This window comes from Drosophila guanche, unplaced genomic scaffold (assembly GCF_900245975.1).
Source record: "Drosophila guanche unplaced genomic scaffold, DGUA_6, whole genome shotgun sequence".
Classification (NCBI taxonomy): Eukaryota; Metazoa; Arthropoda; class Insecta; order Diptera; family Drosophilidae; genus Drosophila; species Drosophila guanche.
In genome coordinates this window covers 4,257,001-4,281,411 of record NW_022995749.1, presented here as the reverse complement: position 1 = coordinate 4,281,411, position 24,411 = coordinate 4,257,001, and the positions used below count along the sequence as shown (strand labels likewise).

The 24,411-nt window shown below is 35.2% G+C and overlaps 7 protein-coding genes across 13 annotated transcripts in view; 4 read left to right on the top strand and 3 right to left on the bottom strand.

Annotated features, from left to right (window-relative positions):
- The first annotated feature begins 783 nt into the window (after window positions 1–783).
- Window positions 784–3,158, top strand: LOC117585547. Of its 2 annotated transcripts, XM_034275068.1 has the most exons (5): window positions 784–940; window positions 1,831–2,155; window positions 2,352–2,513; window positions 2,573–2,698; window positions 2,987–3,158. In XM_034275068.1, exons 1-5 carry the CDS (start codon window positions 808–810, stop codon window positions 3,150–3,152), a joined length of 912 nt encoding a protein of 303 aa, XP_034130959.1. In that variant the 5' UTR covers window positions 784–807; the 3' UTR covers window positions 3,153–3,158. The 2 variants fall into 2 exon arrangements, with proteins under 2 accessions (XP_034130959.1, XP_034130960.1); XM_034275069.1 differs by lacking the exon at window positions 2,987–3,158 and having other exon boundaries at window positions 2,573–2,735.
- LOC117585546 (inositol polyphosphate-5-phosphatase A) lies at window positions 1,488–19,827 on the bottom strand. Of its 3 annotated transcripts, XM_034275066.1 has the most exons (10): window positions 19,669–19,825; window positions 19,257–19,487; window positions 18,474–18,653; window positions 17,665–17,837; window positions 17,523–17,610; window positions 17,314–17,469; window positions 17,021–17,260; window positions 16,377–16,413; window positions 13,830–14,121; window positions 1,488–1,498 (listed from the first exon to the last, which is right to left on the bottom strand). In XM_034275066.1, the coding sequence occupies exons 1-9, from the start codon at window positions 19,726–19,728 to the stop codon at window positions 13,850–13,852; spliced, it is 1,437 nt and encodes a 478-aa protein (XP_034130957.1). In that variant the 5' UTR covers window positions 19,729–19,825; the 3' UTR covers window positions 1,488–1,498; window positions 13,830–13,849. The 3 variants fall into 3 exon arrangements, with proteins under 3 accessions (XP_034130957.1, XP_034130958.1, XP_034130956.1); XM_034275067.1 differs by lacking the exons at window positions 1,488–1,498; window positions 16,377–16,413 and having other exon boundaries at window positions 13,966–14,121; XM_034275065.1 differs by lacking the exons at window positions 1,488–1,498; window positions 13,830–14,121 and having other exon boundaries at window positions 15,403–16,413; window positions 19,669–19,827.
- Window positions 4,923–10,724, bottom strand: LOC117585545 (YTH domain-containing family protein). Its single transcript, XM_034275064.1, has 10 exons — window positions 10,567–10,724; window positions 10,464–10,498; window positions 10,256–10,277; window positions 9,699–9,794; window positions 9,516–9,623; window positions 7,952–8,061; window positions 7,664–7,807; window positions 6,951–7,609; window positions 5,493–6,417; window positions 4,923–5,417 (listed from the first exon to the last, which is right to left on the bottom strand). Exons 2-10 carry the CDS (start codon window positions 10,479–10,481, stop codon window positions 5,391–5,393), a joined length of 2,109 nt encoding a protein of 702 aa, XP_034130955.1. The 5' UTR covers window positions 10,482–10,498; window positions 10,567–10,724; the 3' UTR covers window positions 4,923–5,390.
- Window positions 8,333–9,374, top strand: LOC117585549 (purine nucleoside phosphorylase). Its single transcript, XM_034275070.1, has 2 exons — window positions 8,333–9,210; window positions 9,269–9,374. The coding sequence occupies exons 1-2, from the start codon at window positions 8,383–8,385 to the stop codon at window positions 9,305–9,307; spliced, it is 867 nt and encodes a 288-aa protein (XP_034130961.1). The 5' UTR covers window positions 8,333–8,382; the 3' UTR covers window positions 9,308–9,374.
- LOC117585551 (transmembrane emp24 domain-containing protein bai) lies at window positions 12,560–13,561 on the top strand. Of its 2 annotated transcripts, XM_034275073.1 has the most exons (5): window positions 12,561–12,817; window positions 12,874–12,994; window positions 13,051–13,121; window positions 13,183–13,309; window positions 13,380–13,561. In XM_034275073.1, exons 1-5 carry the CDS (start codon window positions 12,638–12,640, stop codon window positions 13,499–13,501), a joined length of 621 nt encoding a protein of 206 aa, XP_034130964.1. In that variant the 5' UTR covers window positions 12,561–12,637; the 3' UTR covers window positions 13,502–13,561. The 2 variants fall into 2 exon arrangements, with proteins under 2 accessions (XP_034130965.1, XP_034130964.1); XM_034275074.1 differs by lacking the exon at window positions 13,380–13,561 and having other exon boundaries at window positions 12,560–12,817; window positions 13,051–13,119; window positions 13,183–13,257.
- Window positions 19,426–24,411, top strand: part of LOC117585550 (transforming growth factor beta regulator 1) — a 17,541-nt gene continuing 12,555 nt past the window's right edge. The window contains exon 1 of the mRNA XM_034275071.1: window positions 19,426–19,431. The gene's annotated coding sequence lies outside the window, so the exon portion shown is untranslated. The remainder of the gene's footprint in view (window positions 19,432–24,411) is intronic.
- Window positions 20,839–24,411, bottom strand: part of LOC117585544 (E3 ubiquitin-protein ligase hyd) — a 12,902-nt gene continuing 9,329 nt past the window's right edge. For 2 of the 3 annotated variants that reach the window (XM_034275061.1, XM_034275063.1), the window contains 7 exons: window positions 23,420–24,394; window positions 23,279–23,355; window positions 22,894–23,219; window positions 22,615–22,821; window positions 22,409–22,556; window positions 22,120–22,350; window positions 20,839–21,399 (listed from right to left, as the gene is read on the bottom strand). In XM_034275061.1, the coding sequence (XP_034130952.1) occupies window positions 21,187–21,399; window positions 22,120–22,350; window positions 22,409–22,556; window positions 22,615–22,821; window positions 22,894–23,219; window positions 23,279–23,355; window positions 23,420–24,394 (2,177 nt within the window). In that variant the 3' untranslated portion in view covers window positions 20,839–21,186. Of the gene's footprint in view, window positions 21,400–22,119; window positions 22,351–22,408; window positions 22,557–22,614; window positions 22,822–22,893; window positions 23,220–23,278; window positions 23,356–23,419; window positions 24,398–24,411 lie in introns of all 3 variants that reach the window. The other variant, XM_034275062.1, reaches the window with a different exon arrangement.

The window sequence follows — 24,411 nt, the reverse complement described above, 5'->3', positions numbered from 1 at the left end:
ATAAGTGTTGATGTTTTCTCTCTGAATTTATGAATTTACCAACAGGCACCTGGCAGCATTGCTTGTGCTGAGAGGTGACACCTTAATGATTTGTTTCGAAAGAGAAAATCAAAATAGAAATGTCGGAAATATTGGCAGATCAGAAGGAAAGATACTCCTTTATATCCGTCCCGAATTATAAGACAAATTTTTCATACCTGCACCTCATACACATCCAGTAATCTCCAATCCTAGGCTTTGGAATATGCCTTAACCTGATAGTATCTTAAAAGATCAGGTACGTGCACTTATAATATGTGCTTAAGCAACGCACAGTTTCTACTGGCGGGGCAGATGAAAGAAGATGATATTGCTCTGATGTTTTCTTAGTGTGTATGTTATGTAGTTAGTTTGGGCTCGTTATGATCTCTTTTGGGCGCAAAGACAATTAGATTAGTTTATAAAGTGCAAGACCGAATCGGCGATAATGAACATCAAGCAGTAGAACAGAACGCACCCTCGGTGACGCATAGTGCAATATAAACTTTTACCTGAAGAAATTAAATTATTACGCAACACTTTCAACCCGCGTTCAAAGAAAAACCTATTTTTTTGTTATTGTTATTGTCACATCAGTTTTTGAATGGTACTTAAATCGGAGTTTCACATCAGTCTACAATTCCCACCGTTTCTAATGGATTCGCTGTGTGGAATAAGGCTGATACTCTTTAAAGCACAATCGATAGTCTCCCAAACTTTAACAACATCATTATTTATAAAGACGATAGGTTTGCCACTGCAGATCGATATGTTTTAGAAATTTCTAAGATGTTACTGTTTATAGTTTTAAGTGTTCTAGGCTTAAGCCTTAATAATGTTAATTGCTCTGATTTGGATCGTGTAGACGATACTGACTTGATCCATCTGTTAAGCGTCGAAAAAAACGTTGTGGTCTTATTTAGTACGTATAAAAACACATTTCCTGTACATGTGGCCGAAACCGGTCAACCGCTCAACCAACATAACATGTACTTTAGTATGCTTATAAAAGAATATGAAAGTCATTATTTTTTTTAGACGGGATATTATTTAGTTATTTTAACACTCTACTAAAATATAAAGTAAGCTTTTCTATTTTAAACTGTCTACTTTTTATTACATTCCCATAAATCTGATTGCAAAAACCTGCAAATACTTCGTAAGATACATAGATCGCGATACAACACAACGTTTTCGTTTTCGCTTGTATGTATTTCTCCTTATTTCCGTTCAGCGGTGCCACATATTGCTTTTTACGCTATTTCGAACCCGACCACTATTGTTCCAGCTATGTATTTGATTCAATAAAGAAACAAAACAGACTTAAAACATGGCGAATCTTATTTTCCCATAAATGTTCGCATAAGATACTTAGGAACATAGTTCTGTTAACAACATACCGGCAGAATAGACGACAAAGGTACGTGTCGCTAAGTTGCGTGGGAATAAACCGCCAGCTCACGCTCACGCATTCTAGACACTTTTGAGCACGGTTTGTTATTTGTATTAGCTTGTTCTCCTCGCAGATCTGCTCGCCCAAAACGTTTGCCTTCTCTGCGTACGTATTGTACTTTACTTTGACCACAAACAATCTAATTTTTGTCTCGTTCAAAGTACATTCAAAGCTTAACGTTTGTCGCGTTAACATTAATAATAACCTAACACAAAATATAGAGTCGAGAAGAGCAATTTTATTTGCAGTATACATTTTTAATCACTTGTTTATCGTCTTTAAATATATGTCATATACAACATAATTGTATAGTCATAACTACATGTATTGAAAAAGTTTACATATTCTCTATATTTTAGCCAAACAAATCTGCGAAGGGTGTTTGGAATATGAAACTGCCGTTTCTGCAATACAAAATGATTTAAAGGAGACATTGGGAGCATCGGTTGTTCAGGCCCATGACAGTAATTTAGTTGGAGTATACGATCCGAATAAGGAGCCAGCTCTTGTATATTTTAGGCATGGAATTCCCATTTTATACCATGGAGACATCATTGAAGATGAAATTATTGAATTCTTTAATGATAATAAGGAACCAGCAGTTAAAGAGTTATCTGATGAAAATTTTGAGCATCTTACCCAAGCTTCTACTGGAGCCACGACGGGAGACTGGTTTATTTTTTTGTAAGCATTAAAGAATTTTTCTATCCTTGCACCCTTGATTAGACATACATTTTTATCTCGCGACCTGTTTTGTAGGCGGATAACAGACCTCAAAATTCCGACTGACCGAAGTCACTGTTGTGACTTGACTCCTTTTCGTAGAATGTTATATTTGTATGCAATAATAATTTTACATCCTATTCCCATATTTATACAGCTACTCCACCGACTGTGTTTTCTGCCAACGCTTGTATGCTATTTGGGAATCAGTGGGTGGAAAACTCAGGAGAAAGTTTAATATCGCCCGAATGAATAGATTAGAGACTGGAATTTTAACAGCAACACGACTGGGAATATTGGAATCTCCGGAATTCATTTTGTAAGTAAAATTCACAATTAACAAAATCTGTAAAATATATACAAATTAAATTCTTTTAGCATACGCAAAGGAAAAATGTATCGTTATATAACCAAAACGTATCGTCCAGAAGATTTCGTCAAATTTGCTGAAACTGGTTATCTAGAAACCAGTTCCCAAAAGGTGCCAGAACCAGCCAGCTTGATGTAAGTTTTACATTATTTTCGCAATATTTACATAAAAAGTACTGCATAGCACTTCTTAAAAATAACTGGAGACATATGTATGTATGTTCAAAAATACATACATATGTATGTATACTCTGCACTTATACTATTATTTCGAAAGTCTTTATTTACGAGAGAATTTAATTTACTTTTCGAACAAACTGTGTGCTCCGACTGATATTTTGTAAAGTCTTGACAATCCATTAGGAAGCTCGAACTGCACAATTACATGTAAAATGTTAAATTTGTAACTATCCTTTTTTTCAGAAACTTCGAATTCTTGGAACGTCTTAAAAGTTATGCGAATGGTGAAAACGCGCTTGCCTTGGTGGCTTTTGGAATGTGTGCACTTGTTCTTTTAATATATATTAAAAAATATTTATCAAAAATAGTACACCGAGAAACTATAGAAGCAAATAATAAAACAAAATAAACAAAAATCAGTCAGAACTAATAGTTTAATTATTAATTTTAGTTTGATGACTTTCTAAATAGAACATGGAAGACGCTAAAGTTTACTTATACAACGAAAAATTGCCAAAAAAGTGTCTGGTTTCTAGTTGGAGCTCTAATTGCAATATCGTTTGTGACCCCTCTTATTTGCTGTCGATGTTAAATGTCTGCTCCAGCTTTAATTACATTACCACTACCACTGTGGGGGTGTCGCTGCTTTCGACATGAAGTTGACCCTATTTCCCTGGAATATACACTCCCTATCTATGAAATCGACTTCATGAATTTCCTATATGAAAAATCGTTTGATAAAATAAATTGTTTCACTTAGGATTAAATTTATTATTTAAAAAATTAAAGATTAAACTTCTAAAACAAAAGGCTAGAATTAGAGGGAGGAGGAAAGCTGTGAGACGCGTCACTACTTTTATACTTTATACCTTTGTACTGAGCATATATATTTTATGGAGTTTGTGATGTCGGTCTTATGTGCCTTGCATACATACATCCACTTCAAGCACAGGTAAAATATGCACTAATTGTGCAAACTGATCTCAAAACTTAGAAAAACTGTGAGGACTGCCGTTAGACCCTATTGATTGTTTCGGAATTTGACACTGTGAATTTTTATTTGATGTTGACACTGTGCATCGCAGAGTCCTTCAGAGAAACTCTTGTGCGCTTACTCAATTTTATTCTGCAGCGTTCGCCCTCAGAGTCTAAATTGTGTACGAGAGTGTAATTTCAATAAATAATGAAGGCAACTGATTTGTCTCAACATACCGCTTAACTAATGCAGAACCGGATAAAACAAAACTGGAACTAGGGAACTATCATTTGTTGATAACTTACAAGCCAAATCTGTTGAGTGTACACAAATTGTATTTTGCACCTACGGTTGCCTCAATGGTGGTGTTAAAGTAAATGAATTTAATAATATAATTTGTTTTTAATTCCACTGGATTGACTGTTTTACCCGGTTTAAAATCTACATGAGGTAGAGCCGACACCGCATATTTTCAGCTTTTTCAATCATCGATCTCCTGGTTTATACGGGTATTTACGCGGTTCAGCGTTCCAGCGTGAGACAAACAAACCAAGAGAGACTGTAGTGTGCTTCAGCTCCACTACAAGCTATTCAATCTGTGCTTTGTTTAGAAAAATAAATTATTTTAATGGATCACGCCTGTTAAATTCCAATTAGATGATTTCCACGAAGCGTAAACAACAAATTTGAGAAGCGGGTATTTTATAGCCGAATTTCGACTAGTGTTCTAACTTCCTTTATTTTTAATACGATATCTATTTCTATATAATACATTTTTAAAGCAGCTTATACTTTTTTTGTTAATTGAAAGTGATCTATTTTATGGAATTGAATAGGCGAATGTAGTACTAAAGGACAGGATAACATATCTGTCAATAGAATATACTGTTGACTGTCTAGTTTCGAATGTGAGTCCCCTGCACATACATACATTTTAATATTAATGTGTATCAGTCTTCTACTTAGGCATTATTTATTAAAGGCTAGCGATGTCAGAGTACTAGACTCATGCAAATATTGAAGTTTGTGTGTAACTTCTATTGACGGTCAAAATGAGTAATCATTCACACCTCACACCTCACCTTTCTGCTTTCACGCATTCCAAAAATGTTGGCATTTTGGTAATATGAACTTTTAGTCAAATTGATTTGGACAAAGGTCGAGTATATCGTGGGATAAGTAGAACATAAAAACTACAGAAAATAATTAATTGGATCCTTTAATTATATTATACATACATAAGTCGTGTAAACATTATTTATATTCAGATAACTTGTAAAAATTGTTACAGTGCAACTACAAGGAATGACAGTAGAAAGTTCCTTGATATTTTGAAATCTTGTACAAATCGGCAAAATCGGTCGTTAGTTTTAGTATGTACTGTTCAATGTGAGCGTCAATAGATTTATATAAATATTGTAATAAATAATTACGTAAAAATGTTATCATATTTTAATGATTTATCCTAGTTCCCACTTGTTTGGTTTTATTTTTTATATATTTATCATGAAATGGGGTTTTCTTCTTACACACAAAATGGTTAAAAAAATCTAAAACTTTTACATTAACGTCTCAAAGCACTTAAATTTTCATGGATTTAAGGGGGTCCATTTAATATTATTTGGAAAAATAATCCTAATGAATCTTGGCGAGCTTATGTTTAAGTAATATTCATTGCTTCGGATCTTTATCAGTACTCTGTAATGGAAGTTTATTAAGTTAATAAAAAACTGTATTCCGTTTGTAAAGATATTAAATATTAGTGGCACTTACTCTTGTCATATCTTTAGATGTGCACAGACCAGCACGAAAGCGTACGTCGATTTTCGTATGTTCAGTACTGAAATCTCGATCTCGATTTTTTAACTTGCCTTTAATGGCACTGTTTTGTTGTGGTTCATTTTTCCTGTTTTTTAAAACATGCTGATTTCCATACTCGTTTTCTCTCTCAAACTCAACGCTCTCTCTATCTTTTAAGTGATAACCACCACTGAAAGTTTTTTGTATGTCAAAGCCACGACGATATTCAGTGTAATTGATTGGAAAGCCACCGCCGCTTCCTGCGGAACCTCTATGAACTGCATTACGGAAACCAGCTCCAGCTCTGCCGCGGTTATCGCGTTCCCTTTCTTTATCGTCACAGTTTCGACTAAAACTGCGACTTGGTGTTGGTTTGACATGATTATTGCCATCGGGAACATACATTGGAGGACGCTTTGAGGAAACTTCTTCTTCTTGTTTCTTTTCGTAGTGAAAAAAATCATCGAAAATGGACGTTGAATGGTTATAGCAGTGCAATATTTGTAACACCTCAATGCCTTTATCGTTTGGAACTTCCTGGGTATCCCTGGAATTCGTCACTGACTTATTGTCATTGTTTTCCAGGCGGATGTGGCGGAGTTTCCCATTAGGTACATCTTTTACATATATCCATTTAACCTTAAACTTGCCCTTCCATTTGTCTTGAGACCAAACGCTAGATGTAGAATTATAGTCTACTGGAGTCATCATCTGCGCCATCCCACAAAAGTGACCAGACCCATTGACAGAAAAGAAGAGCAGAATATTTCCACCTTCTTTATGTCTCTCTTTGAAAGCATCATCCAAACGCTTATTTCCATGATCAGTTGAGCACCAAATTTCGTACTTTATACTGCGGTGAATATCATCTTCAGAATACGATTTGATGACAAAAAAACTAAAAACAAGAAAAAAAAAATTAAATTAAATAGTCTTGGGCTATACTTAACATTTCAAGTGTGATATCTTTTAATTCCAAAGGGTTTAGACTTTTGGATGACGAAAAAATTCGAAAATCTTCAGCATTCACAATTTTGAAAATTCGAGAAACTCGAGTAAATAGAATATTAGACTATTAAATCCATAATGAAAACCAACAAAATTAATTCAGTGGCTTCGCTACTCCTTCCACGCGCTTACTTATTCTCTGTGTATTCATTATGAAAATAAACTAAAGAGAAAAGTAGGAGAAAAGTTATTGGCGTTCAGACTAGATTCATAATCTAGTCTGCGCCTTTTTTGTGGTGAAGTGCAATATAAGCTCCATCTCATGTGAAATATTTGTCATACGTTCCAAAACTCTTTTAACACTAACAAATTTAATTTTGAAAGTGCCGAATAATAAAAATGTTTTAAATATTTTCGTCATCTGGTCGTACATTTGAACCATAAAAATTAAGAATTATCATTATATACAATTGCGTTAGTTACCGTGCTGTTGTGGCTTTGTTTAAGTCCATTTGTTTTGGATTGTAGTTGTTTTTGTCTTTTAATTCATCCAACAGTAATTGTGGATCAACAGGTATGTCTTCAGTTGCAGGCAGCTCTTTTGGTCGAGAACTGTTTTGATCCAGATGCTTACACTTGGATGTAATTTCAAAATCACTGCGGGAACTAGAATAGCTGCCTGTACGGTCAGTAGTCCGATTCGTAGGATTAACACTTTCGGGTCGTCGGCTAGGTGGTCCAAGGGTTCCCAAATGACAAATTTGTGGACCTACTGCCTGATGACCGAGATGTGTTCCGAGATTTTTTCGAGCGTGACCGTTTGGGGATACTCTTATTCTGCTGGAATTACTTACATTACCCAAGCTTTTGTTCTCGTAGTTATGAAAATTTTCCGTGTCTTTGTAAGTCTTTTCAGATCGTACCCCTAGAGGAGGCTCTGTTGGTTGGTTGGCTGGTTTTGAAAACTCAGGGGTAAAATCAGAATAAACCAAATCAATCGGTGATGGTGGTGTTGGTACAGGTGGTGGCTTATTATTTGGTAAGTCCCATATATTAACATCTAAATTGTGTTTTCCTGGTACCATTGGTGGTGGTGGCATACCAGGACCCTTTTTCTTATGATTGGAAGTAGTCGATGCAGCCTGTGTATGTATTTCAGTTATACTTGCATCAAATTTCTTATATTTCATACTTACTCTGGATGACAGCTTAGCCGGCTGGGAAGCAATAGAAGCCCACGTTGTTTTTTTGGGTGCTGCCACAGCTCCATGAAATTCTGCGTCATCGCATGTACGGTTATCAATTTGTGTTGACCGGTATTCATTTTCATTACGATTTGGCTAAAAAAAACAATGTATTTATGTACTTATGCATGTATGTATAAGTATATATATTGGCATTTCCATGATACCAAAAAATGTAATGTCAAAAGAAACAGAAATTCATTTAAATACAAATATGTCCCGATATTATTGCTGAAGTACCTGAAGTGCAGAACTTAATTCAGCCACTTTCTTCGAATTCCAAGAATTTATTTGGTGATCATCTCGTCGAGTATTAGTATTAATTCCATGTCCATGTCTTTTATATGAATCTGTAAAGAAGTAGAAAAAAATGAATTGTGAAGTAACATTCGAATGTGTAAATCGGAAGTCAAACAACATATCGCCTGTTCAGTCATAATGATAATTAGGTATGAACATGTTACGGTATAAACGTCGATTTTTATACCCAGTACTCGAAGAGTAAATTTAATGTTTGCCATGATTTATCTTGATCAAATATTTCCAAATAAAAGTAGTTGATTTGAACAAGGCTTCTCAGAAACAAACATCATCTTTACAAGTCATTAAAAACAAATAAAATACAAAAAAAATACCTTTCGAAAATTGAAATTCTAAATTTAAGGTTAGGCATGGAAAATAATTTAACACCGATTAATGAAGATCCGTTCCCAATTAAAATTGGAATAATTGGAGATACTGATCTGGATACAACAATCTCACTTCAGGATCGAAAGGAATATGCTGTTTGTACACCCTTTGGAAAACCTTCAGACGTTATAATTGAGGGCCTAATCGATGGCGTAAAATGTGCTCTTCTCTCTAGAAATGGGCGCTTGCATGACATCATGCCGACAAACATAAACTATAGAGCTAACATTTGGGCAATGCGGAAATTGGGATGCACACACATCTTGGTAACCCACACTTTTAGTTCTTTGAGGGATAATATTACACCAGGAGAGATTGTCGTACCACACGATCTAATAGACCACACAACAAGACGTGCTACGACTTTCTATGATGGTGCAATTGGCAGTCCCTTTGGTGTCTGTCATTTACCAATGTACCCTGCATTTTGCGAACGTACAAGGCAACATCTTCTCAGCGCTGCACAAGAGCTGGACCTCACCACGCACTCCAAAGCTACAGTTCTCACACTTGAAGGCCCTCGTTATTCGACACTTGCTGAAAATAGTATATATCGCTCATGGGGAGCGGATCTTCTCAGCATGACCCTATGTCCTGAAGCCACTTTGTCCAAGGAAGCGGGCATTTTATATGCCCCGATAGGGCTAGTTACCAACCAAGAGTGCTGGTGCGCCAAACAGCCCATTTCAACCACCCAAGAAATAATATATGTGTTTAAAAACAAAGTCGACAAATTCCAAAATGTACTCAGCAAAGCAATAGCAAATATTTCAAAAGAGGACTGGTCTCAAGACATTTTGAAAGCTAAGGTAAAGATCAATTTTAATACTTAACAAGCATATCAGTTATAAAAACTAAACTTTGCAGATATTGGTGTGCAGTAATTTTGCAAATCGAAATAAATAAAATGTATCCAAGAATAGAAAAAATCCTAAAATGCTCTGGTGAAAATAAATTCTAATTATTACAACAATTACGGATAAACAAATTTTTTGTTAGAAAGAATGGGTTATATAAATGAGAAAACCAAATTATGTTTCCTTTGGAGAATATATTTACTACTCTCAATTGAATAATTTCGAATTACTTAGGATTGTAAATGAACAATACATACCATGGTCTGCAGAAATTTGTCGACCCTTGTTCATGTTACTCCATGGTAGATTATAATTCTCTTTCAGATTAAACGGCGGATATTGGAATTGCATCGAGTTTTCATGTGCTTTTTATTAGAAAAAGCAAAATAATTAAATAATTTAGCTGAGTGAAATATATAAAACAGCAGTTTTTAACATACCAGAGCAATCATCGTGGATTGGAGAAGACAAATTTTCATACGATGCCTCATCGACTTGTTGGCTCCATGGTATATTACGCTCCTCAACCGATTTAGCTATTAGATTTTGGGATCATTAATTGTACAAGAAAGGAAGTCTCGCATTGGGGGGGCCAAGGCTCCTATACCCTTGCAGATCAAACCTTAAAATGTATCATTCTGTGGATAACACGTAAATCTAGACTTTTGAGTGTGGTTTCGCCATCACATAGAAGTCCGTGCGGTTATGGTCAGATGGATGAAAACCCCGAGTAACAAATGTCTGTAGAAACAGCCGGACGGACAATACTATATCGATTCAGTAGTAAAGTACTTACATATGTATGTACATGCATACATATGTATACTGAACTCTTTATTCCCTGGGTTGCAATCCCATCGCCATAGGAATCGTATTCTCTGCAAGGGTATGTATGTATGTACATATACATTTAGATGTATGTGCATATGTTCATATGAAAGACCATTTTACGTCTTTAAGTATTGTAAAGCCCAATGGGTCGTTTTAAGTAGAATACCTGTGTTTCCTGATATTTTCATCTGCAAAAAGAAATGAATACATATTTGTTAAAATATTCCTGTTGCAGGCTGTTTTTAATCAAAATTTAACATTTAATCTTATGTGTTTGTATACACCCATGCACGCACTTATTTGTATAAATCATGTATTTAGATATACACATATGTTTGTATATGAACATATGTATTTATGAAAAATAAAATTACCTGATCCACGCCTGACATTTGCAGCAGTTTGCTACCTGAAAAAAAGATATATGAAGGCAAGTTTACACGAGTGCAACGTTTAAAATGAATTTACAGAAATTACCTCTTTAAAAATAAATGTTACAAAACTCAAGATTGGTATAGGTTGTTATTTAAATCTTAGAAAACCGTGATTTTTCTACTTAAAGAACCACACAACACACTGACACAACTCGCACATCCACAAAAGTGTATGTACATAGATAAAATGCTGAACGCGTCCTAAGCCGTATATTTTTATAGCGGCGGCGCCTCCAAGACGATACTAGACTAGTCGTTAACCAATAAGTTACGTGACTTTTTACATGAGATGACTAAGTTTAGTATCGGTTCCAAAGTAGTGGTCTCTTGCATACGCTTTTGATTTGATTTTTTTTATTAGCTTTTAATTAATTTTAAATTATATAACCGAAATTTAATTATCAATATTTCGCTAGTTAAACTGATCATTCGCTCAAATCATGGTGTGACCAGACACCACTAAAATCTTTGGTTGTTACACAGTTGCGGAAACTAAAAATTCAGACTTGGACCTCGGATAAATCAAACTGCTCCAGGAATTTTTAGTTTACATTTTCGTTTGTCGAGTATCCATAAAACAACGAAATCCACAGATTTATATCGATTGATCGATATCGAGAGCGTGTGTGGACTGAGAGACCAGCTACTCCCTGTGATGAAGTAAACAAATTAAAAGAGTCATGAAATAATTCGTCAGAGTCAAACAAATATTTCTCCCATGCCTTCATTCTAAATTTAATAGTTTTGCTGATATTAATCACATTATTGGCAATCCCGAATGCATTCTCTATGCAAGATGAGGTCTGGTTTTTTTCCTTTTTATTTTTTTTTTTTTTGAGGTTTTAAGTTACCGCTCTACCCTTAGGTCCCCTTTGGCCACCCGCCTTTCAAGGGGGAAATCGCCACGTCGTAATATGTAACTTGGTTACAGCTTTGCTCCAATACTTACCTGGCGTAGAGGTTTTTTTTTTTTTTTTTCCTTTTTAATTTAAGATGTTCTGACACAACTGGTAATGTGTACAAGACACAGCTGATTCATCAGGCTGTTTTAGTTACGTTACACGCACAAACGACAAATATAGCAAGTGATTTAGACAGGCCTTAAGCCTAGTACCACTAACCATGCAGTTAAACAGTGCTAGTACGCAGAACCAAAAAAAGTGCCGATTAATCCTAGAAAAGCAGAAAATGACAGGATATGGTATTCGATGGTAGTTTGTTAGTCGCTCGAAATATATCGACTTGTTTTGTATACCTCGGGTACCTTGCAAACAAAATGTATATAAACTATAAAATGGAGGCAAAAAAGTCGCCGAAGTCTAAAGAAATATTAACACCGTCCTTTTCAACGAGCTTGAAGCCGTCAAAGAGGCAAAAACAACACAAACTTTCTAGAGGAATAACAATATATATAATTGATTGAATATATATCTATATCACATCTATAGGAAAACGACCTTCTTGATTTTTTCCAGAAGATATTGGTCTACATCCTGTTATCTGCGTACCTCCTATTTGATTATGCCAATGCCAAAGCCCCCAATCACATCATAGTTTATCTCCTGCTTGGATCTATTTATTATTCAATATTAAAAACCTTTTCAAAAATCTTGAGAAAATAAAGAAAACAACATAGCTACCTGAGAATTGTAACCGTACGGAATGCAGTTCTAACCTCTGGTCACACTCAGCCGATGCATATATATAAATATATTGAACATATGTATTGAACGGCTTAATCTACAAATATTGTCTTTAAAATATGTAATGGACAGTGCCACCTCGCTCCAGCATATTCGATCTGTGACGTAGAGAGTACTGAACTCGGCAGAAACCTAGCTGGTGTGTTGTGTAAGACAGATGTTTGACATTCAACTCGATCCAAGAATTCTTCAATTCAAGTGCGTTCACCAGGACGAACGCACTCAATGTTTTCAAATTAAGATATCTCTGCGGTATATTTTGAAATTTATAAGGCATATTTCGGTATATTTCTGAAGATCAGGCGGTATATTTTACCGATAGATCCGCGGTCACATTGATTTTGAATGTAAAGAAAAGTTAGCCACCTCATCTCTGTCATTCATTAAGTTATTTATATTGAAATTCACAACATGGCAAAAGCAACGTTTCTTTATTTTTTATTCATGGTATATGTCTGGCCAATTAGCTGTGTTATGTTTCACCTGCCGCCAAACACACAAAAGTGTCTCAAAGAAGATATTCAGGCCAATCAATTGGTAATGGGTGAATACGAAGTTTCCGATGTGCCTGGTCAAATCATCGACTATATTGTAAGTTTGATAATTTGTTGCTAAACGATGTAAAAACTAAAACTCTATAAAATTAGGCCCGCGACAGTAAAGGACATATATTGTCACAAAAGGAACACATTACCAAAGGAAAATTCAGTTTTATGTCAGAAGTGTATGACGCCTACGAAATCTGCTTCATCTCAAAAGTACCACCACGTATGTAAAACCAATACCTTCTCGCCGAAAATATCGTCTAATAAATAATACCACAGATCAACGAGGAATTCCGCAGGAGGTGTCGCTAGTGACAAAAAAAGGTGTTGAAACTAAAAGCTACGAGGGTGTAAGTTCAACTAATTTTCTTAAAAAGGTATTACGTTCTGATTCAAACGCTGATTCCATAGATTGGTGAAGCCTCCAAACTGAAACCTCTCGAAGTTGACCTTAAACGCTTGGAAGACCTGTCCGATTCCATAGTTCGCGATTTTGTTCTAATGCGCAAACGGGAGGAAGAAATGCGTGACACAAATGGTAAGAGTGAAAACACGCTTCAGGCACAGAATAATATGATCATGTTCTAAAATATGTTTAATATTTGCAGAAAAAACCAACAGTCGGGTTCTTTTCTTTAGCATTTTCAGCATGTGCTGTTTGCTTGGGTTGGCTACGTGGCAAGTTCTATATCTTCGCAGATATTTTAAAGCAAAAAAACTTATTGAATAGTTTAATACTTTAATCATCTCTTAACTTTCTTTTAAAATAAATTCAAGATTTAATAAAGTACACGTGTTTATATATTTTAAATATTCCCAGCTCTCCATTTGAAATACATTATTAAATATGGACGCATTTAACATACATAATTGAAAATCAATAATATAAGGTACAAGTAAATTCTTGACGTCATTCTTTTTAACAGTGGTTTCATTTAGTAGCAGTAGTTTTTCATTGTCAAGACTTCTGCAATCTCTATTTTCGCAAGAAAGAATACCATTCTTTTATTGCACATTTTTATTCGGACTAGTAGAAACGGGCCTCATAAGGATGTAACAATTCTTGGCGTAATTTATTTTAAACAGTGGTCTCCTTTAGTAGCATTGTATTATCATTGTCAAGACTTGAGCAATCTTCATTTTTGCATGAAAGAATACCAGTTTTGTCTTGCACATTTTTAGTCGGACTCGTAGAGACGGGCTTCATACGAATATAATGCGACTTGGCAATCAAACTATTCGAAGAACAAGCATCGACATTTGATTGCTCCATCCAAAGACTATCGTCATTCAAGGTTTGATGCTCTAAAATCTTCAAGGATTCCGGAAAATTAGGGATATCCGCTGAGCCTATAACAATACAAAAAACTTGATTAATATACTTAAATGTTTTAAATACTAGTCGGTAAAATCCACTAATATTTAAACCTCTTGAATAATAATTTGTTGCAGTCGAACGTGTACGTGAATCGAAAAGGCACACCAGAATTTTCAATAATTTTAGTTGGATGGTACGTTGCATATTTTATAACGCCTAATGATTTTATAGTATAAAATATATTTTAATGAAATTTAATTTATGAGTATTCACGGTAAATTCAATATTTATAATAGATGCAAGCAGGATATTATTTCTATTTTATTTTGGTTTTTATTTTAATAACTTGAACATTTTGATGGATGTGCCCAGGCTTTTTTGATTCTTACAAGTTCATTCATAGGACAAATCGTTCAAAATTATTTTTGGGGTTTAAAACTTTGATCTTACGCAACACAAAAATATTCGGATATTAAATATGAGATCTTTTAATTGAATAGTTAACAAAATATAAACAATTTTTAAGTTATGTTGTAAGTGTTTATTTTCTTAAAAATATAAACTAAAAATATAAAAATTAACAAAGTAAAAATAAATATTTAAGAACTGCCTTAGCTACATTCCTTCTACTGCGAAAAGGAATAAAATTGGTTTCAAACGAATGTATGAAAACTATTTTGCAATATCTACATACACACACAGCACAGTACAGTACATTACACTTATGGATGACATTTTTTATAACAAAAAAAAAAACAACTACATTTATTATAATGATTTATCTACCACAGCATTGGAGACTTTGGTCCCAAGGGCGATTATTTGGCAATAACTGGAAATAGCTTTCAGTTGAAAATTCAACATTTTAAACCTATTCAACTCCTTATTCGTCTGAACATAATATATTTAGGTGAAATAAATAAAAAATATTAATACAAAAATTAAATTTATTCACGATTTGTTTTCTGATTTTTAAGTAAAATTTATTTTTTGTTTAAATGTATGCGGTATTTTGGTTTTGTTTGACTTAAATAAAATTAAGTATAGTTCGTCTTTAGGCAAAAATTAAAAAATGAAAGAAATTATTTTTGAACATTATAGAACTGATACCGAAACAACGAAAGTTTAGAAATACATGTATAATTAATAAATTGACGTATTTTAAATGCAAAGTTGTAGTTTAAAAAGGAAAAATTACAAATGTTCGTTCGTTTTTTGGGTTTAAGTCATTTAACAAGAAAATAATTAAAACAAGAAAATAACTTATTTGTTTAAATATATTAAGTTTGTTCAACAATACTCAAAATAACGATTCTCCAAAAGCAGAGATGACCTTGGAACACCTTTTTTTTTAACAAAATGACTATAAAAACAAACTGGTGTTAATTAATGTTACAACACATAGGGATAGCAATTGAGGTGCGTCTTATTCGAGATGGATTATCATTTGAGGAGCACTCGTTAACATTTTCAACATCACCTTCCCGAACAAAATTGTCGTCACCCCCCAAAGAACGTTTTGATAACTTCTCTAAATTTTCTAACCTAGACTTCAATTGGTCAGGAGTTACAGCCCCTCTCGGTTTTATGTCTGAGTCAACATTGATTGTTATTGCTGGCTTTCCGTCAGCCGAAGTATTTTCTAAGTATCTGTCTTGTAACAGTCTATGATCAAACGGATTGAGAATTCTGTTTGAGACTGACGTACATGTGCTAGTAGTCTCCGCATAAGGTGAGTGGGACTCATTGCTTTCTGGAGTATATGGACCATCATGCAGATCTTCAATAGCTGTGTGAAGATGCAGTTGATCGATAGGACTGATTATTGGGCGATCTTGGGCGAGCAGAAGGTGCTCCGAAAAAATATTGTTTGGGTACGCGGATGTCTTTATTTTTCTTATACTCCGACAAATGACGCACTCTATCGCATCAGTTCTTTCCATTTGATCGTCAAATTTTAAGCTTTTACTAGATAAGTGTGCATACAGACACACGCAGATATTATCAGAGTCAATTAAATTAATAGTTATATTCGGAGAATTTGCGGGAGTAGCTCTTACATTATTTTCACTTTGAATTTCTTTTGAGGACTCAAATAAAATACGTACATCGGTTACATTAGTAAAATTTGTACTGCTAGGTATGTTTTTACATTCGCATACAATTTCCCCAAACAATTTGTTGGAATAGGGATCTGTATTTTTGACTGCGGGTAAAGGTGATGTTGGGCTGTTTTCGCTTTTTTCATAAGTCTGTTTATATGTGCAAACACAAGATCTACAAGTACCTTTGTTTGGCTTTAGACGGACACTTAAGTAAATAGGCTACATGATAAAAAGAGAAGAGATAATAATTATTAGACCGATTAAAAATAATTTGCAATATTTACCAAATTCAATTAGCATAATCTATTTCACTGTGCGACTGTTATTTTGTACTTGGCATAAAGGTTATAGGCCAGGATGATTACACTAGTCAGCACCACTTTTAATCATCGAACCAAACCGACTTTTTGTGATACATTTTTAAACGCATTTTATTTTTGCAGCGTTATTTGGAAAATCCATTTATTTACGCATCACATAGATAATTTTTCAGAGCTTTCAATCCTTCAACTTTCAAGAAATCTTTTGGTTGTGAGCACAGAAACTTGCGAATACAGCAAGAAACACGGCTAAACACGGCTGTCGCAATATACAATTTCATACAAAAAAGGGTTTTTTGTGCGTTTATGGTTTGGGTTAGTATCATAACCAAACGGAGAGTAACAAGGCATGTAAGGGCTTCGGATTGTATGAGTTTGGGGCCGTTATATGGGCCCCAAAAATAAATTAGAATAAGACTGTCTTAGACTCTGTAAAAACTGTTTTAAATCGACCTAATTGGCGAGCAAAGGCTGGTTTTTTTACATTTAATGGTTATTCAATTTACCTTGTGATCTCCCATGCACGCAGATTCTCCAATCATGCCATATTTCGAATCATCAATCTGGATAATGTCCTTAACTTGGGGACTCATTAAAATTCGATCACACCACGCCGGACAACGAGTTGACATATAGTCCGTGGGCATTTGTGGATCCTCTTCAAAAGGATAAGACGGAACAAAATTTATCGGATATTCCTCTAGAATATCCTTAAATAGCTCCAATTCTCTGTCGTATTTCTTGAGCTAATTGAACCAAATAATTAAGTAAAGCCACACGATCTGCTATAAATAGTTACCCAATCTTCCTTAAACTTCAATTGATGGTCGACATGACTAAATTCCTTCTTTCCTATAGTAAGTACGGTGTCTCCAATGGAATTTCGATAATGAACTTTATTGTTTTCATTTTTACTATTTTCCGAACGATAGGCATTCAGGTTTTTGGTTAGTTCCTGATCCGAAAGATAAACAAATAAAAATGTTCAAGTTCACAATGATAACTTACTTTTACGACGCCTTCGGTATCGCATCTAAAATTGAAATCGCCAAATAGGAAGTATGGTACTGAACAATTCTCTTTGTCCGAATGAAATCTGTTTATAAATATATGTAGTTAATTTCCATTTTTTTAATTTCAATCAAATTACCTTTCAATCGTATGAACTAATGCTCTTCTCCTTGTTTTACAATATACTGATGGAAAATTTTCGCATGCAGCCAAATTGGATGCATCATGAAATAAATGGATATTGACTAGATCGATCACAGTACCATTAATTTCCCAACGTGTTCGCATAAATCCTTTCCGAGACCATTTACACTAGGTTAGTAGACAAATAAAAGAATTAAAAACATTCTAGAGTAGATTTAACATTAACATTTAATATTTTGAAGCAAGAGGCTAATCTGCTACGGATGGCTGGCATCCACTGTTGCTTTAGTTTTGAACATAAAGCTCAAAGAGTACAAAAATAACTATCTATGATTCATTGTGATTTTCTGCTACTTACTACTAGGGGGCACTTCTTTAAGGTAGAACAAGCTACTTCACATTAAATAAAACAAATGATAAAATCAAAAGCAAAAAAACGAGGAGGAACGCTGTGTAGTCGATACTTTATATTTTACTACTACTTACTACTAGGGGGCAAGTCTCCGAACCCTGGGTCTTCTGCAGTACTAACTACTTATAATAAAATGCAATAAATGATAAAATCAAAAAAAGAAATAACCGGGAAGAAACGCTGTGAGACGCGTTCAAACGCGTCCCAGGTTTTATACCCCGTACTAAGTTTTAAGCGGGCGAATGCATGTAGCTCACGAACTGTAGGGAATATGACTAACGGTTTTTTCATTATGGACCAGCCTGTTCAGATTGAGAAATAGATCTATGAGACTCCGAATTGGAAAGTGTAAGCTACGAATTTGTATGTGCAAAGAATATATAATTACTTACTTCCGGAAAATAGTTCTGCGGGAATTTAGACTTCTCCTTTGTTGCAATCGATTCAATATTACCGCAATATATGTTTTTATCTTTAACTTCTTGCGTTTTGCCTTCCCAGCTATGAGTTGTAAAATTCCATATTTTCAAAGACGCTATGTCTTCGTGAGCGAAGTAGATACTTCCAAGGGCCTAAAAGAGATCAAATATAAACTTTTATGTAAAAACTAGCTGACTTAATTAGAGTAAGAACTAGTCTTGCATAGGGATAATATATAAAAAACCAACTCTCACAAGAAAATGTAAAGCTCTTGGATGTTGTTACACCATGCACAAGCACTCGATTAAAACTTTTAAGATTTTTCTCAAATGCATAATGCATTTCACGAAAATATCTTTGTTTGATCCGAAAAACGGAAAACAAGTGTCGGCTAGGTCTCATATTTATTTTGCAGGCGTTTTTCTTCTATTTTTCTCATAAGTTCTAATTCTAATTGTATTTTACTATTCTGCTATTCTAAATCTGATCATTGCGCCTGAACTAGAAAATATTTAGCTTTGAAATTAAAAAACTAATATTGTTAAGTGATTTTTTTCAAAATATGGCTTTGATAAGTTACTTACCACTTGAGTGAAGGTTTAGAAACATGCATGTATTCAATATACAAATGTATGCGAAAACCAAAATAAACATAAGATAAACCAATAATACATACGACCATATGTGTATGTATGGATATGTGTCCATAAACAAATTGAGTGTATACCAGCCGTAACGTAGTCTCATTAACTTACCGTAAAGTGTTCAGCTGACTTAAAATCTTCGTCCATATATGCTTGAACGGAGAAATAAGCCGCCATTACACTGGCATCACACAAGCATCTGATAAATTCTTGCACGTGCTCCATTGATTTCTCGTAAGTTTTTCCTCCCACTTCTTGAAGGTGCAAAGCTAAAAATTGTGGTTGAGTGTCCGATACCTTGGAAAGAAATTCGTGTAACCATGTCTGAAGAAGTCCCTCTGGCTGCATCAGCATCATTATGAAATCAGTGAAATTACGTTCGTATGTACATGATAATTAATTATTTTACAAACATTTTAATAATGTTGAATACATTGATACCAACGTATATACATAAAAACAAATATGTATGTACTCTGTTAAAATGTAAACAAACATTATATTCCCAATTTCTTCTACTTACATCTTCGAACAAACTACCAACATTAGCTGTTACAAGTAACACTTTGGTATGCACCTCCATATTCTATAGTTTTAATTTCCCAATAACCCTTTTAAAATCTATTTTTGCAAAATATTCCCAAAATATGTATGTATTTTGAAAAGCAAATAGTAATATGAAGATACATTTTCCTTGGCTTTCGATATCTTATCGATGTGCAAATGCGATATTTTGAATACGCGATTGTTAAACAAACTTTATTTGAATTCATATAGCCACTGAGCACATCTCGGGAGAGTGGTAAAACACGTGGATATGAAACACGGATGCACACGGGAACCATCCATGTGATAAAATGAAATGAATAATTTAACAATGGTTTTGTGAGTGACTCAACTTAATTTTACAATTGTTAAACAATACAAAATATATGTATCTATTAATCTTACCACTGGTATTTTATGCTCTTTCTTCCATTTATATTTAATTCAGTTTTTTTGCTCCACCTGGTGACAGAGTTCTGATGTTATTATTGTTGTTTTGGACGCGTTCAGCATGACTTGTTCAGCGATTGATAACGCTACTGAACAAAATAAATCTTTTTTTCTCAAGGAACCAAATCTACTTCTGAAAGATTTGGGGCACTAGCATTTTTTTTATAAATTTTGAAATTTTGAAACTTTTCATACTTTTTCAGCTAGCTAACGTGTACTCCGTCTGTGTTTGCCATCCCACTGAAAGCAGACTGGGTTCTGTCTGCGGGGCTCGAATTATTTGCAGTGGATAGTGGGCTATCGTGGTGTATGTGTGATCGCAGGAGTACTTTCAATAGATCTCTTAATAATCGAGGAGAAGAACGTTGCAGAAGCCACCCATGGAGGCGTTGAAAGGTAGGCAGCGCAAAGGCAGGCTAGAGAGGAGAGCATCACAATCTGACAAAGTCGCTGGGACACTTCGCCAAACGGCCGGTGGACCCACAGTCTCATCCCGGGTCAACAGGAAGTTCGGCTCTGTTCATTTTTATACCACAGCTGCTCAGTGGACAGAGATTTTGTCAAGAAGACTCACCACACTGTAGGTGGTGTGGCTGTATTCGATTATGAAAGGTCTTTCAAATGCGCTCAATAAATTCTTAGACTTTTGCCACGGATGGGGGTCTTAAATAAAGTCATCCAACCCATATCAGTAGAATACATTTGCGTAAGAAAACATACTTTATTTTAAAGTTCAAATTTAAAAACATAGGTTTTCTAATACCTAATTGCCTGTTTTCTTGGTTGCATTTTATCAGTTTTGATTTTTCATATATTTACTAACCAGTTTTTTTAAACAAGTCTGTAATGATTTCGGCACTCGCTTTCAATAATTTTAAGGAAAGATGATCTATTTAAGAAAAATGATCAAACTTGATGCAATTTACATATAATCAAAGTATGGGAATGGTATGGTTAAGTGCTGAAAGCTGTTGTAACACAAAAACAATATCTTATATAGAATTAAGGAAAAAAGTATAACTTATACACAGAGAAGCTCTATGGCCTATACAAATCCAAAATTTTTGGATTTGATGGCCATCAGCATTTTAGTGCGTAATATGGATTTACTAGAGTACAAAGGGATATACAGTCGAGATATACACGTATTTGCTGTGGGAAGATGAGAGTCATCCGCAGGTCTTATAGTAACAGATGGCAAAGGTTGAAAGCCCTCCTCCGAAGCAGGTAAGGCTGGCGAGCCTGTCCAGAAATACACCTAAAAATAAAAAATAAATATTAGTTAAAACATTTTATATATTCAACGAGAAGGGATCGCCGATTGGGATCCGATTGGATCATTATTATGGCCACAATGAAGAAATTAAGTTGCAGTGGCTAAAACCCACCCCGTCCAGCAGCTTATATTTGTTTTTTGCACATTCTCTCGTTCACACTCTGCTTCGCGCAGACACGTCTCTGCCTCTGACTCTGCCGCGTCTCTGCCCTAACTTTCCAGTGTGTGACTAATGAAACGTGTTGGCGTGAGAAGTGTTGTAGATGTAGATGACCGATGAGGAAAAAATGTAAAATTTGACAAATAACCGCTAAGGTTCAGAGTAGTACTGAGTGCCGGGTATAAAAGTTGTGACGCGTAAGAAGCGTCTCACACGTACCTTCTCCCTACGGAATGGCGTTTTTAGTTTTCTTTTATTTTCAAAATTGTAGATTTGGGAGGTTTTCGCTCTTTTGCGGGGCTCATTTGTGAAATACACTTGTAACAGTGTGAGCAGTTTTTATGGTCTCTGAGATCCAGGCGCTCAATAAGACGGACGGACGGAAGGACAGACAGACATGGCTCAATCGACTCGGCTATTGATGCTGATCAAGTGATATACTTTATGGGGTCGGAAACGTTTCCTTCTGTGTGTTACATACTTTGTGCACAAATACAATATACCCTATTTACTCTTCGAGTACCGGGTATAAAAACACTTACCAAATCTTGGCGTTCCAATATGTTCATTTTTTCAACAATGCTCCAAAACCATCTTTTAAACTTTAGAAGTTTGTCTGGGCCTTCGCTAGACTCATCGTTGAACGTAGTGTATGAAATCAATGTTGAAACGTTTATATCCCCGACCCCATTTAAGAGCAAACGCAAATCTTCTGCGGTTAAACTGTTCATACTGTTGTCAGGCAGAACGTCAAAAACCCCGTCTTTTAATGCCTAAAAGAAAATGATTAAATATATCGTTCTGGTAACATTAATAGTCATTAATAATCACCTCAAGTGCCTTTTCCTGTGATTTAATCAGTCTATATTCGGTATAACGTCTTATATAATCGAATATGTTGTTTGAAGTTACTGGTACTTCACGACCTCCAGGAATTAACTCAGTATTGCCACAGCCTTCCTCCTTCATTAAATCAATTCTAAAATAACATTTCTGTGTAGTATAAGCTTACATTCCGTTAACAAATTTGTACATACACAAAACATAGTTCCATTCGATGAATGGTTTCTTCACCCTCTTTTGTTTGGGCATTTTGAATTATTTGCCGGAAAGATTCATACAATGCTGGATCGAAAAACGCCAAGTCGTGGAACTTAATTTTACGACCAAGTATATACTTTAACACGTGCCGTTGTAAGAACAGTGGAAGCAATTCATTTTGCAACAGACAAAGCCCAATTAGTCTGAAAATATATGGGGGAAATAGGCAAGGTTGTAAATGACAATGTAAATTAAACACCACGAAAAAGTCTTACCTTCCAATATTTCTAAATGCATTAATTCGTTCAAAGGTCGCGAAGCCCTGACGTGGTGTATAAAATCCTCGCTTACCCGGAGAGTAAAATAATGGATCATTGTCGTCATCTGCCGGTTCGACCAGCACTACTGATGCAGATTTTTTTTGCTGATTATTTTGAGAGCATGCTTCCGATTTTTGCTTAAAAGTTATAATTTCTATGGCTTCATTAACTTTTTGACGCAGTGTATCATCTGAGGAAAGTACAGATAGAAGTTGGGGGGTTGGTATCTCGAGGAGCATTCCTGTTATCTTCGGTGCATGTGCTGAGTTTATTGAATTGATCTGTTAAGTACAAAATTTGTAATTATTCCGATGATATAATTAACTTAAAGAGAACTTACCTTAGGGTATAAACGTTCTCCAAGTTGTTGCAAATGAACCGACAAATGTTCATTGGCGCTCTCCGCCATGGTATTATCTAAGAAATAATAAATCAAGTTAACGTTATAGTCATACAAATTTTTTACTCATGTATTATTTACCTGTACTGTTTGAGGGGGTGTACGGTCTGGCATCTACATTTAAAACCTTTCGATCTCGAGCTGTTCGCCATAGAATTTTGCTACTTGTACCACGTCTTTGTAATGTGGGCTGATCGCGACTGGATCCGGAGACGGTTCTACTTCTCAGTATACTCGAAAATGGCACTCCGTATTTACTATGCGAGCTCCCCACTTGTATAGATTCAAGACTAGGCATTTTTGAATTGGCAAGCAATGCTTCAGCGATGGAAGTATAGAAACTGCGAGCTACCCCAGATCCCTCACCAGGTTCATCTTTAAATGTTACTTTTACTCTATTGAATGCAATGGGAGGCTGAGATCGCCGGTTCTGATTCCCAAATTGGGTATTGAGTTCTTTAAAAGTTTGAACAATTAAGGTATCTCGGTTTCGTTCGAGTTTACAAAACACTAGGTCACGCTGTTGACCATTTCGCAGTTTTTCCATGTGTCGGCGGAACCGCATCTCCTTAACAGGAAAACCTCTCAATTCTGGCAATACAGACCCATGCTCCATTCCAACATCATCCATGAATACACGGCCAAAGATTTCAAGTGTTAGCTTCCAGCGGCTCAACAAAAAGTTCCAAGACGGCAGTTCCGAAAATGCATTTTTGTAAAACAAAGAACCTCGAATGGGAAACACCAACGTAAGCGGTGGTGTTTTTTGCTGATGTGTATCACATTTGGTTTTTTCCGAAGTCAATAAAATGGAACTTGAACTTGAACTGTTAGGCTCTGAGTCAACCGTTTTTAAACAAGAACCTCCGGCGAGTACTATAACGCTACAGTGATCGGCTGACGACGTTAATGATGCTTTGTTTGGGGCTATTATTACTTCTGGTCTTGTAGCCATCAACGCATCTGTCGTTTTTGATGTGCTTGGACCACTGCTTAGATTTTCCAACTCATCTGTATCCATGGATACCACCCTATCGAATTGGCAGCTTTGATTTCCTAAAGAGAGAAATATA

What these genes read in the sequence shown, in the direction of transcription:
- LOC117585549 (XM_034275070.1), top strand. Translation starts at nt 8,383, where the DNA reads ATGGAAAATAATTTAACACCGATTAATGAAGATCCGTTCCCAATTAAA. An exon ending in AAGACATTTTGAAAGCTAAG is followed by an intron (nt 9,211 to 9,268) that starts GTAAAGATCAAT and finishes TAAACTTTGCAG; the next exon opens with ATATTGGTGTGCAGTAATTT.
- LOC117585545 (XM_034275064.1), bottom strand. An exon ending in GAAAATATCAGGAAACACAG is followed by an intron (nt 9,795 to 10,255) that starts GTATTCTACTTA and finishes AAAATCTAATAG; the next exon opens with CTAAATCGGTTGAGGAGCGT. An exon ending in ACAAATTTCTGCAGACCATG is followed by an intron (nt 8,062 to 9,515) that starts GTATGTATTGTT and finishes ACTTCTTTACAG; the next exon opens with ATTCATATAAAAGACATGGA.
- LOC117585551 (XM_034275073.1), top strand. Translation starts at nt 12,638, where the DNA reads ATGGCAAAAGCAACGTTTCTTTATTTTTTATTCATGGTATATGTCTGG. An exon ending in GTCAAATCATCGACTATATT is followed by an intron (nt 12,818 to 12,873) that starts GTAAGTTTGATA and finishes CTATAAAATTAG; the next exon opens with GCCCGCGACAGTAAAGGACA. An exon ending in CATCTCAAAAGTACCACCAC is followed by an intron (nt 12,995 to 13,050) that starts GTATGTAAAACC and finishes ATAATACCACAG; the next exon opens with ATCAACGAGGAATTCCGCAG.
- LOC117585547 (XM_034275068.1), top strand. Translation starts at nt 808, where the DNA reads ATGTTACTGTTTATAGTTTTAAGTGTTCTAGGCTTAAGCCTTAATAAT. An exon ending in AAACGTTGTGGTCTTATTTA is followed by an intron (nt 941 to 1,830) that starts GTACGTATAAAA and finishes TCTATATTTTAG; the next exon opens with CCAAACAAATCTGCGAAGGG. An exon ending in GAATCTCCGGAATTCATTTT is followed by an intron (nt 2,514 to 2,572) that starts GTAAGTAAAATT and finishes AAATTCTTTTAG; the next exon opens with CATACGCAAAGGAAAAATGT.
- LOC117585546 (XM_034275065.1), bottom strand. Translation starts at nt 19,728, where the DNA reads ATGGAGGTGCATACCAAAGTGTTACTTGTAACAGCTAATGTTGGTAGT. An exon ending in ATACCGAAGGCGTCGTAAAA is followed by an intron (nt 17,470 to 17,522) that starts GTAAGTTATCAT and finishes CTTTCGGATCAG; the next exon opens with GAACTAACCAAAAACCTGAA. An exon ending in CGTGCATGGGAGATCACAAG is followed by an intron (nt 16,414 to 17,020) that starts GTAAATTGAATA and finishes TTTATCATGTAG; the next exon opens with CCTATTTACTTAAGTGTCCG.